General features: G+C 43.0%; 1 protein-coding gene across 1 annotated transcript in view; it reads right to left on the bottom strand.

Annotated features, from left to right (window-relative positions):
- Positions 1–18,549, bottom strand: part of igf2r (insulin-like growth factor 2 receptor) — a 95,206-nt gene that overhangs the window by 33,502 nt on the left and 43,155 nt on the right. The window contains exons 18-31 of the mRNA XM_080745274.1: positions 17,523–17,682; positions 14,095–14,271; positions 13,090–13,185; positions 12,743–12,844; positions 11,643–11,805; positions 10,947–11,120; positions 9,624–9,773; positions 8,780–8,958; positions 7,915–8,002; positions 6,170–6,379; positions 4,303–4,433; positions 3,591–3,694; positions 2,750–2,883; positions 300–496 (exon numbers count right to left, since the gene is read on the bottom strand). Coding sequence (XP_080601400.1) covers positions 300–496; positions 2,750–2,883; positions 3,591–3,694; positions 4,303–4,433; positions 6,170–6,379; positions 7,915–8,002; positions 8,780–8,958; positions 9,624–9,773; positions 10,947–11,120; positions 11,643–11,805; positions 12,743–12,844; positions 13,090–13,185; positions 14,095–14,271; positions 17,523–17,682 — 2,065 coding nt within the window. The remainder of the gene's footprint in view (positions 1–299; positions 497–2,749; positions 2,884–3,590; positions 3,695–4,302; positions 4,434–6,169; positions 6,380–7,914; positions 8,003–8,779; positions 8,959–9,623; positions 9,774–10,946; positions 11,121–11,642; positions 11,806–12,742; positions 12,845–13,089; positions 13,186–14,094; positions 14,272–17,522; positions 17,683–18,549) is intronic.

The raw sequence follows: 18,549 nt of genomic DNA, 5'->3' as shown, positions 1-18,549 counted from the left end.
TAGTACCTTTTAGAGATGAAAAAATACAAAACGAACGGTTTTGGACATACAAGGTTTCCACCCGACAACGACGATATGCTATGAATATAAGGTGCTGGGAGTGAAAATTATAATGTAGGGGTGCCTCGGATTAAAAAAATATTTATGGGGTGCCCTGAGAGAAAAGAGTTTGGGAACCCCTGGTTTAGTTTGTGTATTTGTGTGTGTATCAAGGTTATTATTGTGTAGTTAGTTGTAAACAAAATAATGATAACTAGAATTTAAATTAAAAAAGCAAGGGGGGGGGGGGGGGTCCTCACCACTTTATCTTTGTCACACTGGAAGCGGATGACCGTACTCTTCTTCCTGATCTTGTCTGCACACAGCTCTCCATTGGTGTATTTGAGCTGCAGCACCCCTCGGTCCCAGAGGGGGGCGCTCTCTGCCTCCCCCAGACTCACGTAGTCCTCGTTGTGCTTTAGACAGGAGGCGGAGCCTGACGGACACGCCCAGGAACCTGTCACACACAGGAAGATGGATTTAATTAAAAAATATATATATATCACTCTGATGAAATGAAATTACTTTGTGTCCAACATGTAACAATAAAACTGTATCCACGGCTTTCCAACGCCGTTGTACCGAGCTTCCGGCGCCGCAGCCGAGTGTGATTTACAAGCTCACAACGGGCTGCATCTGCGACGCGACGTGAGCTTGTATGTCTGCTGTTAAACCGGAAGTGTGGTCCAAATAATCTCCAGTAAACTCCAGCGGAAAGAGGTGGATAGGGAATAGCTAGAAGGTTGGAGAGCCGAAACGTCTGTATTCTCAAAATGCAATAAAGAAAAAAGAAAAAGCAACTCTTGCCACTGTGTGCGATCCGTTCCCTATACAGTTTTGATGTTCTAAGAGGAGAAAGAGACTGCAACAAAGCAGAAAGCCCGCAACACTCCAACTTAAATAAAGTCTTTACGGTGCACGGCTCAATAATAACATGAGACAAAGAAGAAGTCGCCAGCAGACAAGGAAATCCTTTTCACATGGTTTTAGCCTGGGTGTCAGCCTGTTCGCTCTGTTCCGTGATTTGATTTGTCTCTCCGCATCACAGTCTGGAAAGCCTCCTATCTCCGTTGACTTCCACCATCTGTTCCCTCCCCACCAAGTAAGAGTGCATCCATCTCACTGCTGTGCTGTCAAGACCAATAGCTTTGAGTTTTTCAATTAGAATAGAATGATCGACGGTGTCAAATGCTTTCTGGAGGTCCAGCATGACCATGCCGCAATATTTGCCATCGTGAATTTCACGTTTGATGTAATCATTCAAATAGATGAGGCTGTATCTGAGGCTGTATCTGTGGAATGGGACTCTCTGAAGCCAGACTGGAACTCGTAGATCAGTTTATTCTCTTCAAGATATTTCGCCACCTGTTCATAGACAATTTTTTCCATTACCTTAGAGATGGAACTAAGGATTGAGATTGGTCTGTAGTTACCAGGGTCAAGTTTACTGCCTTTTTTGTGCAGGGGGGTTACCTTAGCTAATTTGAAGTCCTGGAGGACATAACCCTGCTTGATAGATAGATTAATAATGTGGGTAATGATTGGGGCAATGGTGGCAGCTGAGTCTATGAGGAATTTGGGGGCGATTTTGTCATGGCCAGCGGCCTTGTATTGAGGTAGGGTGCGCGTTTTTTTAAACACTTCATCAGTTGTCACCGTGGCAAGGGGAGGAGGGACATAGAACGCGTCTGGAACACAACCGTGACTTCCGATTGGTCTGTGGTGCAGGGCGGGACAAATACACCAGTGTGTATTGGCTGGCTGATGACGTAGCTAGCCTAACCCTACTCTGATTCGTTGGAACAACATCCAATCAGGAACGACGTTGCCTAGGTCACAAGTGACGTTCAGAAATACGAGTCAACTGAATCATTTCCAGACTGCGATGAGGAGAGAGACAAAACAAATCGGGGGAACGGAGCGAGCAGGCTGGCACCAACAACAACAACGTACACGTTTCAACCTGGTCGGCCTTCCTCAGTGTTGTAGCGCGTTGTCAGCGCTGAGGAAGACCGACCAGGTGGAAACACGTACGTTGTTCTCTGTCCAGAGAGGTAAATAAACCAAGTGAAAAGGATTTCATTGTATGCTGGCGACTTCTCCTTTGTCTCATGTTCTAAGAGGACACCGCACCAGTCAAGTCAGAGCGCGGCGGTAACAAAAAAAGCCTATTCAGCATGTAACAACAGTCATCAAAGTTTTAGAAGACTAAATAATATATAAAACTAGAAGCAGTGCTCTTCCGAGCACAGGTCTCCACCAGGCCACACAAATTGCCCTGTTATAGCGCCACCATGAGGCTGATTTGAAAAATTTGAAGTGGCATTTCTTCCTCTACCTAGTGGGAACGTGCACGCCCAATTTTACCAAGATTGCACGCTGTGTTCATGATTTGAGGCATTTTGTTCAAAACGGAGCAATCCTGCAAACTTTGGAAGCCAATTGTAGCCAATCAGGATGGAATATGGAAAATCGGACGTATCCATGATGATCACATGACTGTAGAGATACTGCCTACCGATTTGTAGGATCTTTGGACGAAATCTGTAGGAGTAGTGTACAGAAATGTGTTTTGCAAACATCGGCCTCATGGTGGCGCTAGAACAGGGCCATTTGGTGGTGGAGACAACTAATTCTAGAAAAAATAAAAAGGCTTTGGGGCACCAGCTCCTTTCTGTGGATCAGAACGTGTGTTGCTAGGTAAACCTACCTCCCTGAGGTACCAAGGACCTGCACACGTTGATGTAGAAGCGTTGCTGCGTGTCACCAGTAGAGGGCTCCACAACCCAGTTCCTGCTGTCTATGGCCAGGGATGACAGATCGTAGGAACGGCCCTGGCCATCGCTGAGGATGGGTGAACACACACACACACACACACACACACACACACACACACACACACACACACACACACACACACACACACACACACACACACACACACACACACACACACACACACACACACACACACACACACACACACACACAGTTATTATTGAATGCTTTAGCTATTGAAAAATAGCAGACATACAAGCTCACAGCGCGGCACCGAGTGCCGCGCTGCGAGCTTGTAGATCTGCAATTTTTGAAAAGTCATGGAAATTTGTGCAAATATTTGAATATATGTATCTTTTAAGCGAACATTTGTAACTCAGATTTTGCTTCTCTGGGGGGTCCCTGGAACTAAATATTTTGAGATGGGGGTCTGTGGCCAAATATATATAATTGTGGGGGTCCTTCACATGAAAGAGTTTGAGAACCACTGACGTATAAAAGTGTGTTTAAAAAAAAAACGTAGAAGGATTTATTAGAAGACACTTATAGAATCGGGTCAAAAATTCAAATGTTCACGATTTTTCAAAAATAGCAGATCTACAAGCTTGCAGCGCGGCACGCTGTGAGCTTGTAAATCTGCTATTTTTTAATAGTTAAAGCAAAAATTATAATACACAATAATGTGTACCCGGTCTAAAATGGGTTAATATACTATTGACTACATTTATCAAAGTTGCATTTTGTCATGTTTGTGTCTGCGCTGGGTGGTTTACTTGTAGGAGCAGCTGGTGGTCTTGACGGCCACGCAGGCCAGGGCAGTGCGCCAGTTGAACAGATACGTACAGTCTGGAGTCTCCTTGATGAACTCTGGAAAGCCCTGCAATAGGCAACATACGCAGCTCACACCAATTGTCAAGAGAAACACTGATGACATTAAAAAAATATCAAAAATATACTGTATATACTTAAATGAGTAGTTTTCAACCTGTCTTCATATAATAGGTCCTCACTAATGTTCATGATAAAATATCACAATCTTTTTCTACTCAGTCCAAGTCTCCTAGGAGAGCTGTGGGAAGTTCAGAATCCATCGTCTTGTGACATCATCATTTTCCCCCCAAAAAATGTAATCAATATTTTTTTTTTTTAATATTTAGATTTTTATTATCGCGAGAACAATGGCTTCCACTTTAAAATTGCAACTTTTCAGGAATAGAAAGCCTGCAGTTTCTATAAGCTGGATTGGCAATCGATGATGTCACAAGACGATGGGTTTCTGACCTGCCCACAGCCCTCCTCTGAGGAAAAAAAAGGACCAATTATATGAACATAGGTTGAAAAGTGTGTGTGTGTGTGTGTGTGTGTGTGTGTGTGTGTGTGTGTGTGTGTGTGTGTGTGTGTGTGTGTGTGTGTGTGTGTGTGTGTGTGTGTGTGTGTGTGTGTGTGTGTGTGTGCGCGCGCGTTGCGTGCGTGCGTGTGTCTCACTGGGTGCATATCAGGGTGGCAGGTGAAGTGGATCTCAGTAGATCTCTGGTAGATCTTGTGGCAGGTCTCTCCACTGGTGTAGTTCAGAATGAGCTGGTCTCCCATGGAGGTCAGAGTCTGGGACGCCATGCCTGTACACAATGAACAGGAAAATAAAGCAAAGTTGCAATACTTTCGTGATCCCACAATATAATAACTAGTAAGACGCCTCAGGGCGACCTCGCCCTAAAGGGAGAGGTTGCGCCAATTCTTGGCCATCTGGCCAGTGATGTATATCGGACCAGTTACCCATATCCCTGCAAGACCCGAATTAATTTCTACTGGCCAAAAAAATTTAAAAAAAATCAGATTGCTGTTGTAGGAGTCGTAATCACAGGAAAATGTAATGTTAAAAAATGTATAATGTTTTTGTAAGGTTTTATAGCCATAAATCATAAATCATAAACCATGCTCTAATTTGCATTTTGGGGATATTTTTCACAATAATAACATATGTACATGTTCTAGACATTCTAATGATCACGAAAAAATATATTACAGGCATTTTACTTATGTTTTAGTGAGGAATAGCTTCAGTTAAAAAGTGAGATGTTGTTCGTCCAGACGCTGGAGTTTCAACTTCTCTGGGAGGTGTGAATGTCAGCCCCTGTGGGGGGTATTTATATGCAAATATCGTGGCCAATGGCATTGTAATACTAAACAATAGTATTTTTAATTACAATATATATATTGTATATATTAATTATACAATTTTTTTTTTTTTAAATGATTTAAGAAATGTTGCCAAAAAGCAACGCTGGGCCTTGTAGGGATATAAGGAGACCCCTGGTACCCATATATGGAGAATGAAGATCCATGTACTGTATATGGAGATATGCTGTGAGAGCCCAAACATGCTTACTCAGTTATTCGTTAAGTGAAAGTCCTATGATGTCTATGACATCTGACATCATACCCTTTTATGCCCATACATGGAGATCCCTGTCTGTAGAACCAGCCGTTAGTGTGGTGTATGTGGCTCGATGTGGCCTCCATATATGGGCATTCCCATATGAAGTCCTGTTAGATATGGGCTTAATATTGATGACATCAGGGAACTCCATATATGGGCATAAAAGGGATCCTGACTGTGGCGTCCGTGTCTCATAAAAGGATATATTTTAAAATAAATTTAGGTCAATGGATGAAGCCCTACTATTTGTTTTCTTCACAACATGGCGATTTGTGTTATATCGTCGTTGTCGGGTGGAAACCTTGGTATGTCCAAAAGTGTTCGTTTTGTATTTAGCATTTAAAAAAGTAGTGAAAACAGCCGATCTACAAGCACACAACGCCTCGCACCGCGAGGCGTTGTGTGCTTGTAGATCGGCTGTTTTCACTAGTTTTGTGCGACGGCCTTGTATGGTGAACCAGGGCTTTACTTTACAAAAAAACATACAAATTTGAAACTTGGAGATACGAGGTTTCTTCCCAACAGTGATGATATACTGTATTGCATATTGCAGGGGTTTTCAAAGTGGGTGACGGGGCACCCTGGGGTGCCGCGACGGCAGTCCAGGGATGCCGCGAGAGATTTTGATAATATTTTTAATTTATTTGGACACTTATAAATATATTTAGTATCATTTTAAACTTGAAGTAGAAAGTTATTCTCAGTCGGTTCCAACCAAAATGGCTATTATGTTGTTTTCCTCGCAACATAATCACTAAAATATGCTATAAATATAAGGTGCTGGGAGTGAAAATTGTGAATATAATAATGTAGCGGTGCCTTGGATGAAAAACATATCTATAGGGGTGCCCCGAGCCAAAAGAGTTTGGGAACCCCTGGCATATTGTACAGTATGTATTAGTGAAGGTCCATAACCTGCTATCCTGTGAGTGTTTCCCTCCACCTGACAGGAGGAGACCAGATCGCTCCCCGTGTCCTTGTTGGTGCACACGCCCCGCTTGAGGCCGCCGCACACAGACAGGTGGTACTTGTACTTCCCCACCGGGATGGGGTAGTCCCGGTCCTTCAGGGAGCTCAGGTTGAACTCAAAGCCACTGCGGGGGTCCTTCACACGACAGTCATCACCTGGAGAGGCGGGGACAGGGGAAAAAAGAACAACTTATACCACTTTCAGCCCGGCGATTATTTTTTAAAACATGAAGGTAGTAGATCTACAGGTTTGTGATGTAACATGCTGTGTGCTTGTAGATTAAGACATTTTCCCTATTTTCCCCAGTTCTGTGTTATGTCATTAATAACACAGAACTGGGGTGGGACAGAAGGGCTGTGTCCTTTCAACTCAACACTATAATAGAACACACGCATTATGAATAGCTTTATCTGAGTTGCTTACTAGCCTACCATGTTTTTAATCTGCTGCAGTTTTTAAGGGTCTCATGCCCCTTTAGGCAAGTTGCTGGAATGCATATGTTCTCATGTCGCCACTAGATGGCAGCCGTTAACTAGTTGCCACTGACTTTGAAGGGGCTGTTAAATACATTATGCAAAGTTTAACATATTTCTATTAGCTTTTATCAAAGGTTTAAGAGAGTTACAATTTCATTCACACCATTCTCAATTCATCAAACAATGTAGGTTTATTGTAATGGATCACACTGACACTGCCAACTGGTGTTGCTAAGAATATAATCATGGAATTGGATCCTGAAATGCCATATTTGCTCAGGTTCACATTGTCACAGAGATTCCATAATGGCAGTTATAATGCTCTAATTACCATGGCAGTCTGTAGAAAGCCTTTTCCAACCAACTCCAGGTCTGCAGTCACTAAGCTATCATTGACCTCTCTTTAATGGGGCGGCATAGCTCAGGGGTAGAGAAACTGGTATTAGAGCACGAAGGGTATAAATCCCGAAGGGTTCCCAGTTCGAATCCGGGCTCCCCCTGAGTTAATGTCGAAGGGTCCTTGGGCAAGACTCTGAACCCCTAATTGCCTCCGGTGAGTAGGTTGGTGCCTTGCATGGCTTCCTCCGCCACCGGTGTATGAATGTGTGTGTGAATGGGTGAATGTAATGCACAATCTATGTAAAGCGCTTTGGATTAAAAGCGCTATATAAATGCACCATTTACCATTTAACACATTGGTGCCAAACCCGAGTTTCCCGAATTGGCCTTTTTATTTTATTTTTTAAAAGTATTTGCTCTCCCTACTCTCCCTACTCCCGGTTTCTGCATGATCACGATCGCGAAATGCATGTTTGACTCCCAGAACAGCCCAAGGCAACTCTCTTTTTTTTTTGTTTTTGGGCTTTTTGCCTTTATTGGATAGGACAGTAGACTGACAGGAAGTGGGGGAGAGACAGGGAGTGACACGCGGCAAAGGTCGACCGGATCGGGAATCAAACCGGCGACGCCGACAGGCATTGATGCCGAAATGGCAATGCCTATATGGTATGCACCTGGTCCACTAGGCCACCAGGCGCCCCTGCCCATGGCAACTCTCATGGCAGCCATGTTTGTTTACATTTAAATGCCTGAACGGATTTCCAAGCGGATCTTTTTGTTTGGAAGCTGTGAATGGCGTGCACACGTGTGGTGCATTATCCGTGCATTATCCATGCAAACTTGTTAAAACACACACAGAAACAGTCATACTGTACCTTGGGTCTTCCTGATCGGGCAGGCCTCAGAGGTCCTCCACATGAAGACGTATTCACAGCCCACCTGGCGGTCAAACATTGGAGAGCCCTAAACAGACACACAGACATTAGATCAGATTCCCATTGATCGACATAAAAAAATAAACATTAATACACGTTTTAAGGACCAGGACAAATACTTTTACGATTGGTAAAAACAGCATGTCATAATTCCTTATGTCATGAACATTTTCCAGTGTCTGGCGGAGTGGAGTGGGTGGGGCTTGACTAGTCTACGGCAGTGGTTCTCAACCTGTGGGTCAGGACACCCAGGGGGGTCCCCAAATTATTTTGGGGGGTCCCCGGATGATTAACCTAATGTTCAACATTGTTTTCTCACTCAACAGTAAACAAACCAGCATAAAGTTTAAGTGTATAGAGGGTATCTGCACATTTCTAAAGGGACAATCTAAATACCTCTAAAAGGACAAAGGAAACATTGGCCAAATTGTCAAATATTAGAGGCAGAAATTGTGAAAATAGCCGATCTACATGCTCACAACACCTTGTGTTGCGAGGCGTTCTGAGCATGTAGATCTGCTATTTTCACAACAGAACCGTGTTATAGGCCTACAAAATCGAATGCCTCAACTCTTAGTGCTCATAAGGATGGGGGGGGGTCCCCGGTTCAAATATGATTATTTTGGGGGTTTGCGGCCTCAGAAGGTTGAGAACCACTGGTCTAAGGGGGGGACAACAAGACAATGCAAGGAACAATGAACACAACAAAACACTGGAGTGTAAAGATGTGAAATTAACTCAAGTAATCAGAGTGTAATGTGAGGTTGTCTTCTAGGCCATTGACAGAGTGCTCTCTCGTACTCACAGGGTTGTCGTCACACTGGAAGATGATGCGTGTTGAGTAGTGTGAAGCAGAGCCGCAGCGATCTCCATTCTGATAGACGATGCTGATAGAGCCATCCTCAGCCATCTGCGGACTGGACTGGACGTAGCCCAGGTTCACACTGGTACTGCCAACCTTAGAACAAGCTCCCAGAGGACCCACTGGAGGGAGACAGAGAGAGACAGACAGACAGAGATAATTCATTTACATTTATATGTAAATTAATCAGTGACATTAAAGGTGATACACCATGAATTTTCACTTTTCCTATTTTAAAACCTTTTTTTGGGGTCCCACTAGCACTTTCTATCCTCACAAAGTCCCATTTCTGACCATTGTGTCTTTCTCTGTTTTTGGGAAGGCTGGGGTTAAAAGCTTTCCACGGGTTCTCAGAGCAGGCTGTCCTGAATTGCTGCCGTCGCTGCCGTCAGCGACGGCCGTTTTTGAAGAAAAAAAATAAAAAATTGTTCAAAAATGTTTTTTTCTTTTTCAAAAGATTTTTTTTTTTTTCAAAAGATTTTTTTTTTTTTTTTTTTTTTTCAAAAAAATGTTGGGGCGGTGGCGCAGTTCAGGCCAAAGGTGGTACTGCAGCTGAAAATGCTCTGAGAGCCATTAAAAAATGAGAGAGGCTCTCTATTCAGGAGTGGTAATTTAGCCTCAAACCTTTTGAAAAACGTTTTTGGGACATAAACAATATGACATAAATACTTTTTAAATGCATGGTGTATCACCTTTAATGATTCAGGCAGAAGTCATGTAGTTAAGTTAAGCATGCAGTGGTTAGAAGAAGCCAGGGGACATGAAACTAAACAGAATGTTTTTTTACCAGGACAGCCGCTGATGCTGGGCAGAGGTTTACAGACATTGATGTAGAAGCTGCGTGTCTTGGCCTGGGGTGACGTATCGATGGCAATCCAGGGACTGTCCTCCGCATCCCGGGTCAGGTGGCTCAGGTCATACTCATTACCGTGGGAATCTATATGTATATACACACACACAAAGGATCCCAATTATAGACTCTAGCAACATATGACATCAGTATGTAATATACAGGGTTCCCACACATTCTTACCAATTAATTTCCAAAACTTTTCCAGAATATTTAACCTTATTTCCAGGACTATATAACAATAATTCAGCTCAATAACAGGTCGCTTACTCCTATGTGCAAAGACAGGTAGTGTATGCCAGTGGTTCTCAACCTTTTCAGGCCATGACCCCCAAAATAATCATGTTTTAACTGGGGACCCCCCACCCTTGTTGAGGCATTTTGTATAACACTTTGCGAGGCATTGTGAGCATGTAGATCGGCTATTTTCACAATGTTTGCCTCTAATATCTGACAATTTGGCCCATGTTTAATTTGTCATTTCAGAGGTATTAACAAAATCAATAACCAAAGACAACGCATAGCCATTTTTTCCAGGACCTTCCAGGACCCTTGATCAATTCCAAAACTTTTCCAGTACTGGAAAAATATTTTTCTAATTTCAAAATATTTCCAGGAATTTCATGACTGCGGGAACCCTGTTACTAGTATAAATAGACTTTTTATTTAAGTGTGAGACGTGATGATTTAGTTGGACAGTAGCCTAGCCAGTAACCTGGCAGTCTACCGGGGCAGGGGATGGACTTACCAGAGACCTGGCAGTCTACCGGGGTTAGCGATGGGCAAGGAGGGTTGTGAGCTTATGAGAAACAACTAAAATAAGACCTTAAACCCTGGCGAAAACAGTTGTGTGCATTAGCGGAAGATGACGATAAAGGAAACCGTTAAATGGAGAACATTAAATTAACTTCTGAAAAGGCTTCTAAGCCTACACTATAGCCTACTAAAAAGTAGTGAACCGCGATCTTGCCACACGTGAATAATTGTGGTTGTAAACAATAACAGACAATATAAATCCTTAGTCTAGTTGTGGGAAGAAAAGGATATCATCATGGCCCCAAATAACTTTTAAATATCTTGCAATTGGTGACGAGTCTCTTACAAAATCGGCAAGAGTGCCTCTCATTCTCAATACATAAAGGCTAAGCTATAACCTCTCCATCATCAACAATAGTCAGTGGTGCGTGCGTGTTCGTGTTCCCCACACTCCCAAGCCCCCACCATTGCGGAAATACTCGGTCGCGGCAGGGATGGACTTACCAGAGACCTGGCAGTCTACGGGGGCAGGGATGCAGGCCAGCGCCGTGGCGAACTCCAGGAAGACGTCGTGGGTGGTGTGGGTGGAGGAGCTCAGCTCCTCCCTCACCAGCCTCAGGGAGCCCGGGTGGAGGTCAGCGTTGCACACAAAGGTGATGGTGAAGGTGTTCCGAGTGCCTGAGGGACGACACGTTACTGATTGATTGATTAATCGACTGATTGATTACTTTATTGGCAGTTTGCACAGCAAAAGCACAAGACAGTACAGTTCAGAAGGTCTGCTAATAGGGTTTAAATCCAAGAGAGCACAATGGCTTGTTTACACTGGGGTCCTTTTGTACTCAACTCATAAAGGGAGAGGATTTAAGTCTGTGTCTTTCTTGCAATTTCTCACCTTTCAATGACAGTTTAACCATTTGAACCATTATGAGTTCATGTTCTAGGGGCGAATATTCGGCTAAAATAGGAGATCTACAAGCTCACGTCATCTCGTGAGGTTATAGATGAGCTATTTTCTGCAATAGGTGTAGACTCTACACCTATTGCAGAAAATAGCTCCTAGTGCTTTCAACCAGTGGTCTGGGGACCACCAGTGGTCCTTGAGGGGGTTCCAGGTGGTCCCCAGCTAAATGATGGAGAGTTGGTAACCAAATCACAGGTGTAGAGGGAAAACAGAGCAGATCTGCAGTCTATGGTTACCTGTGGGTACGTCCAGGGCTCCTTTGTATGTGAGGGTGAGCAGTCCATCGGTGGAGTACTGCAGGCTCCTCTCCACCCCCACAGGGCTTAAGGCCTTGCCATCTTCCAGCTCACAGCCTGCGGCCCCCGGCCCGCACGCCCCCGCCTCCCCACAGATATTCACCTGCATGAGAGTATAGGGATGGGACCATTATCGTTATTATCGTGATTAAAAAACACTCACAATAATCGTATCGTGGATATTTAAAGTTATCGTGAAATTACTAGGATCAATTCACCTTTTATTTGTGGAGCTCCATATCGGGTACCATTTAAATTTAAACTCTATAATTGGTCAAACGGACCTGGAAATAAAGTACCTGATACGGTCTCTTTTTTCACTCACTACCAAATCTCTTTGCCAAAAAATAGCCGATCTACAAGCTCACAATGTGCCACGTTGCAATACGTTGTGAGCTTGTAGATCTGCTATTTTTTTTAAACATTTTCCAAACATCTTTAACAATTGAGAACATTCTCTTATCGGGGCCCTTGGGACAAAATCTTTTCAAATGGGTGGCCAAATAATACATATACATTTTGAAATCCTTGACATTGAAATGTTTGAAAACCACTGGCTCACAGTATGAGTAGCTCTCCTCAACTGTATTGATACAGCTCTTAATCACTGTTACACCCACAAAGGGCTTTACAGGCCCACGTTTAACAAAGTAAACAAACAACACACCCTGCCCTAGAAGGAGTAGACAGGTGTGCAGTAGATGTTGACTGGGCAATATACAAAACAACTGAGAAGAGCAATTCCAACCTGATCTACAGTATGAGAGATTATGGAAACATGTCATTTTAAGCTTCACCAGCCAAAAGTGAATCCTCTCTACAGGCCAGCCTACTGATTATTATTCCCACCAAGGTCCATGACAATCTGTCCATCTGTTAAAAGTTATTTTGCCGACAGACAAACGAACAAACTGAATGGAGCGGCGGAAAAATCTATTATTTAGCAACTCAACTTGCAGACAGACGTATGTGCATGCACATACAGTGTGTGTGTGTGTGTGTGTGTGTGTGTGTGTGTGTGTGTGTGTGTGCGCGCGTACCATGAACGTCTTGCCGTTGCCCGTGGCGGTGTAGCCCTTCTCAGAGGCCAGGGGTTGCAGGTTGAACTCAAATCCAGTGTTGGGGTCCTCCACCGAGCAGCTCTAGAACATGCACACACACACACACACACACACACACACACACACACACACACACACACACACACACACACACACACACACACACACACACACACACACACACACACACACACACACACACACACACACACAAAATTAAATCATCAAACTTCAACTTGCTCGTCTCACTGAGGACATCAACAGCCCATCATATATATATGTGACACTCACACTGTTCAACAGAACATCATATATTTGACACTCACACTGTTCTGGGTGGTTCTGATGGCACAGGCAGCGCTGGTCTCCCAGATGAAGTTTGCAGTGCAGTTCTGGTAGATCAGGAACCGTGGAGGCGAGGACTGTAAAAATTCACCACAGACGGGTCAAATTGGAACATGCCAAAGATTCATGTTTATATACGAGTACTGTACTGTGTTGTGATGCTTGTAGCGTGACACTCTTGTAGGACAAAGTAGGGAATTAATTTACAGGGAGGAAAATAAAAAGTTGAAATATAGAAATTACAGTTTAAATTACATAATAAAATCTCATTACTGAAAAAGGTTTGTAAGTCGCTATTTGTGAAAGTGTTAAAGGAGGCCCCTACACTAGCAATGTTTCCTAAACACAATATGTACATTTATGATCATCTTGGATTGATTGAATACTTTATTAACACGATTAAGAATACATTACCAGTAAGACTCCCTAATCGGGAGATAAGCGACCATCAGGTCGCATACACAAACTTTGGAAGGCAATGGTAGCCAATCAGGAGGGAATATGGGAAATGGGATAGATCCATGTTGATGACACGACTTTAGAGATACTGTGTACCTCTTTGCATGATTTTAGGGCAAAATATGTAGGAGCAGTGTCCAAAAATGGGTTTTTAAAAAATCGGCCAGATGGTGGCGCTTGATGGGACAGATGCATTTTGATAACATGACTGTAGAGATACTGTGCACCGGTTTGTGTGATTTTAGGGAAAAATCTGTAGGAGCAGTGTCCAAAAATGTGTCTTGCAAGAATCGGCCACATGGTGGCGCCAGAAGAGGGCCATGAGAGAAATGTGTTTGCAAAGTTTGGCATGGATTGGGGCAACGGTGGCGGAGATATGAGTAGGGGAAAAGTGTGACGTGTGACATGACTGACAGAGGGACTGACAGCCGGTGGAGGTTTTGATAGTAACTGCAACCTGACGGTCGAATACTTTATTAACTGGATGTGTATCAAGTGAAGCACTGACGCTGACGCTGCAGACTCACCACTGCCCCCTTGTTGCAGACCAGGTGGATGCGTGTGGTGTAGGTGAGCTGCAGGCCGTCCGATTCGCAGGCCGAGCCGCCCGTATACTCCAGCAGCAGCTTGTCCCGCCCCTCGATGATGGGCCCGCTCTTGGCCACGCCCATGTTAGAGACTGACAAGGTTTCTGCCAGAACGCCCTGAGAGACACAGAGAGAGAGAGTCACCACTGGTGTTATTAACTCCACACCTTATTTACTGACATTTTGTTAGAAAACATTTGATTGTGTGTATTTTGGCATCCACAAGGGAGCGGTTTGGCTCTAATGTGGATGTTGGACTTCATGTGGCCAGCATGTCCATGACAGTGAATCAACTCCTGTTATAAATTAAAAAAGATCTTTCAAAAAGTAAAACACATAAAGCACCGTATGTGAAACAATAAAGTAGTGGAGGTACTTCTGTGGCCTACTGGCAATGTTCACAAGAAATAAGAAGCTCATCGGTCCATCAGTTTGCAGACCCTCTTCTAGATTAATGCAACTCCCTTCATGTTGGTATATTAGACCAGTTGGCTCTATTAGGCGTCTGCAGCTACTGTAGTGCAGAATGCTGCCGCTCGCCTCCTCACTGGCAAGAACAAATGCGACCACAATACTCCAGTCCTGGCTCCCTGTCCATTATAGAATATATTTTAACATTTTACTGTTTGCTTTTAATTATTTATTTATCAGAGCTCGTAAAGCCGTACGTCCCAGCCAGAGCGCTGAGGTCAGCTGACCAGTCGCTCCTCCTGACTGAGCTCACAACCAGTTGTAAGACCAGAGGTGACCGGGCCTTTGCAGCGTCTGGCCCTAGACTCTGGAATGACCTGTAGCCCGTTCATATACCCTCTGCTCCTTCAGTAAAGGCCTTCCTTCAGTCTCTATTGACGAGTCACAATGTAAAGTAGCTATACGGTAAGTACAGTAGCTCTTTAAAGGTGATACACCATGCATTTAAAAAGTATTTATGTCATATTGTTTATGTCCCAAAAACGTTTTTCAAAAGGTTTGAGGCTAAATTACCACTCCTGAATAGAGAGCCTCTCATTTTTGAAAGGCTCTCAGAGCATTTTCAGGAAAAAAAAAAATCTTTTTGAAAAAAAAAAAACATTTTTTTTTAAAGGTTTATGACGTCACAAACGGCAGCACATCTGGACAGCCTGTTTTGAGAACCCGTGGGATGCTTTTAACCTCTACCTTCCCAAAACCAGAGAAAGACAACGGTCTGAAATGGGACTTTGTGAGGATAGAAGGTGCTAGTGGGACCCCAAAAAAGGTTTTAAAATAGGAAAAGTGAATTTTCATGGTGTATCACCTTTAAGTAACTAACTTTATCCTAAACACGCAGCATATACAGTACGTAGGCCACTGTTACAATGTGCTGAACACTTATTGTATAAAAGAATTGGCCCAACTTTCAGTGCACTCAGCCACATAACACATGACAAGGTAACCTCGGGTCACAGCAGCCTCAGCAAGCTGAGGAAATGATTATGTGACATGAATGACATTTGGCTGCGAAACAAAAGTGCGACGCTTTGGCAGAACTTTGGCTTTGGTCCTCAACGATGATGGAGAGTGCAAAAATGTGGATGACGTACAGATGTCAACCAGTCAACGATTGGAGCACCAATAAGACGACCAATAAGAACCGCTTAAGTTAAAAAAACTGGGAGGACTAGAAGCAGGTAGGTAATTTGAAATACTTAAGCCCTATATCAGGACTAGAATAGGGAATTCACGAATAGTGATTTTTAGTATTCGAATTATTCGACCTCAAAGTATTCGAATAGTCGAATATTCGACAGGACTGGCCAAACTGTCAAATATTAAGTAAGCAAGAGGCGAACATTGTGAAAATAGCCGATCTACATGCTCACAACTGCTATTTTCACAATATTTATCTGCGGAACCGAGTCACATTAAATGTAATACCTACAATTCCAAGTGCTTGTCAGGGTGGGGGTCCCAGTTTAAATATGTTTATTTTGGGGGTCACGGCCTAAAAAGGTTTGAGAAGCCCTGGTATAGAGCATTAACAAATTCATCCACCAGGAGCATTGACAACTCATTCTTATGAAGCCAAGCTTTATAAACTATATATTTTTTATAGAGAAAACAATAAAAAAAATAAAGATAAGCGAATATTCGACTTCGGTGAACAAGGTCGAATAGTGACTTTGATATTGATATGCCAATACTTGGTGAATGCCCTAGACTGGAAGCAGGTAGGTAATTTGAACTACTAAAGCCCTATATACCTGGTCGTGTGATGAATAGCTCACCTATAAGTACGTAAGGCATGGAGCTCACAACACGTTGCATTAGGGTGAACTGGTGATTCCCAGACAGTCTCTCCACCCACTAAGCTACAGCCACCCCTGGCTGTATTGTGAATAGATCATGGCTACACACATGGCTATGGTGCTGTTGCCGTAGAATGCCCACTGTATGATAGAATACCATATTATATCACAAGGACTCTCTTACGTATATCACTGCTTACGTTGTAAACCAAAACCCAGTGTGCCAGTGGTCATTGCAATTAGACAAAGATGAATAGAATGCTTGCAGCAGTAGAGGAAGATGAAGCAAAAGGCCAACCGATAGAGAAACCTGCAATGAATGCATTAACCCTGCAAGGCCCAGCGTTGCTTTTTGGCAACATTTTTTAAATCATTTTTTTAAAAATGTTATAATTAGTTTTCCTGTTCTTTTTTCACATTAACATCACCATTAAATCCTATTGTTTAGTATTACAATGCCATTGGCCACGATATTTGCATAAAAATACCCCCCACAGAGACTGACATTCACACCTCCCAGAGAAGTTGAAATTTCAGCGTCTGGACGAACAACATCTCACTTTTTAACTGAAGCTATTCCTCACTAAAACATAAGTAAAATGCCTGTAATTTTTTTTTTTCGTGATCATTAGAATGTCTATAACACGTGCATATGTTAATATTGTGAAAAATATCCCCAAAATGCAAATTAGAGCATGATTTATGATTTATGATTTATGGCTATAAAACCTTACAAAAACATTATTAATGTTTTAAATTTACATTTTCCTGTGATTAGGACTCCTACAACACCATCTGATTTATTTATTTTTTAATTTGGCCAGTAGAAATTAATTCGGGTCTTGCAGGGTTAAGGGCTTAATATACTTTGTTGTGCGTGGTATTCACACACAGACAATACCCAATAATCTATAAGCTCATAACTTAGTACAAATCTGTATTTACAATATCACACTAACTTCCCAATGTCCCCAGTCTCACGCAGGGCCACACCAAACCACACTAACTTCCCAATGTCCCCAGTCTCACGCAGGGCCACACCAAACCACACTAACTTCCCAATGTCCCCAGTCTCACGCAGGGCCACACAGAACCACACACCTGCTGCATCTCGTACTTCATCTGGCACACAGACGCCTCACGGTCACAGCCCACAGTGGCCACCAGGGGCCGACAAACGTTGATGTAGTACTTCTTCAAGCTGTTGGGGTCTGACAGGTCCATGGTCTGCCAGTTCTTACTGGAGCCCGGACGAGACAACCTGGAGACAGAGAGACAGACAGACAGACGGGAGAGAGAGGGATGGGATTGGGGGGCGAAATAGAGAGAAAGCACAGTTACTTTTCCATTCCGTACAGCTACTCTTGGTCTATTGATAACTGTGTGTAATCTCTGTGTTCATGTCAAGGTGCAGGTCTGTCCATATGTGTTGAAATATAATGTCCATGTGTTTGATAGAGAATCACAGCGTTTACTTATTTATATCCATAATAATAGATCTGTCCCTTAAAAACATGCACTATTGACAAGTTTCACACAGATTTAATTTCTTTGCTAAATATCGATTATCAAGGTTTCTACACAAGCAAGCACAATACATGTTTTTTTTATTGAATATAATTCCAGTATCGAAGGGAACTTTTGTTAGTTTATTTAACAGAAGGTGTCCTATCCTTATCAGAATGTTCAATAAAGCTGCCTTACTGCAATTTTTGTTTACATCTAATATCGCGATATTGATATATCAATATCGAAGATCATGTTATTTGGAGAATGTCAGAAAGTAACCACCCACCCCAGCAGTAATAGCACAATAGATATTTCAGCAGGACTGCGTATTGTTCAGTGTTACCTGGACAGGTGGTATTGTTCAGTGTTACCTGGACAGGTGGTATTGTTCAGTGTTACCTGGACAGGTGGTATTGTTTAGTGTTACCTGGACAGGTGGTATTGTTCAGTGTTACCTGGACAGGTGGTATTGTTTAGTGTTACCTGGACAGGTGGTATTGTTTAGTGTTACCTGGACAGGTGGTATTGTTCAGTGTTACCTGGACAGGTGGTATTGTTCAGTGTTACCTGGACAGGTGGTATTGTTCAGTGTTACCTGGACAGGTGGTATTGTTCAGTG

This window comes from Nannobrachium achirus (assembly GCF_963921795.1).
Source record: "Nannobrachium achirus genome assembly, chromosome: 16".
Taxonomy (NCBI): domain Eukaryota; kingdom Metazoa; phylum Chordata; class Actinopteri; order Myctophiformes; family Myctophidae; genus Nannobrachium; species Nannobrachium achirus.
Note: the sequence above shows the minus strand (reverse complement) of the source record. Positions and strands in the feature narration are given on the sequence as shown.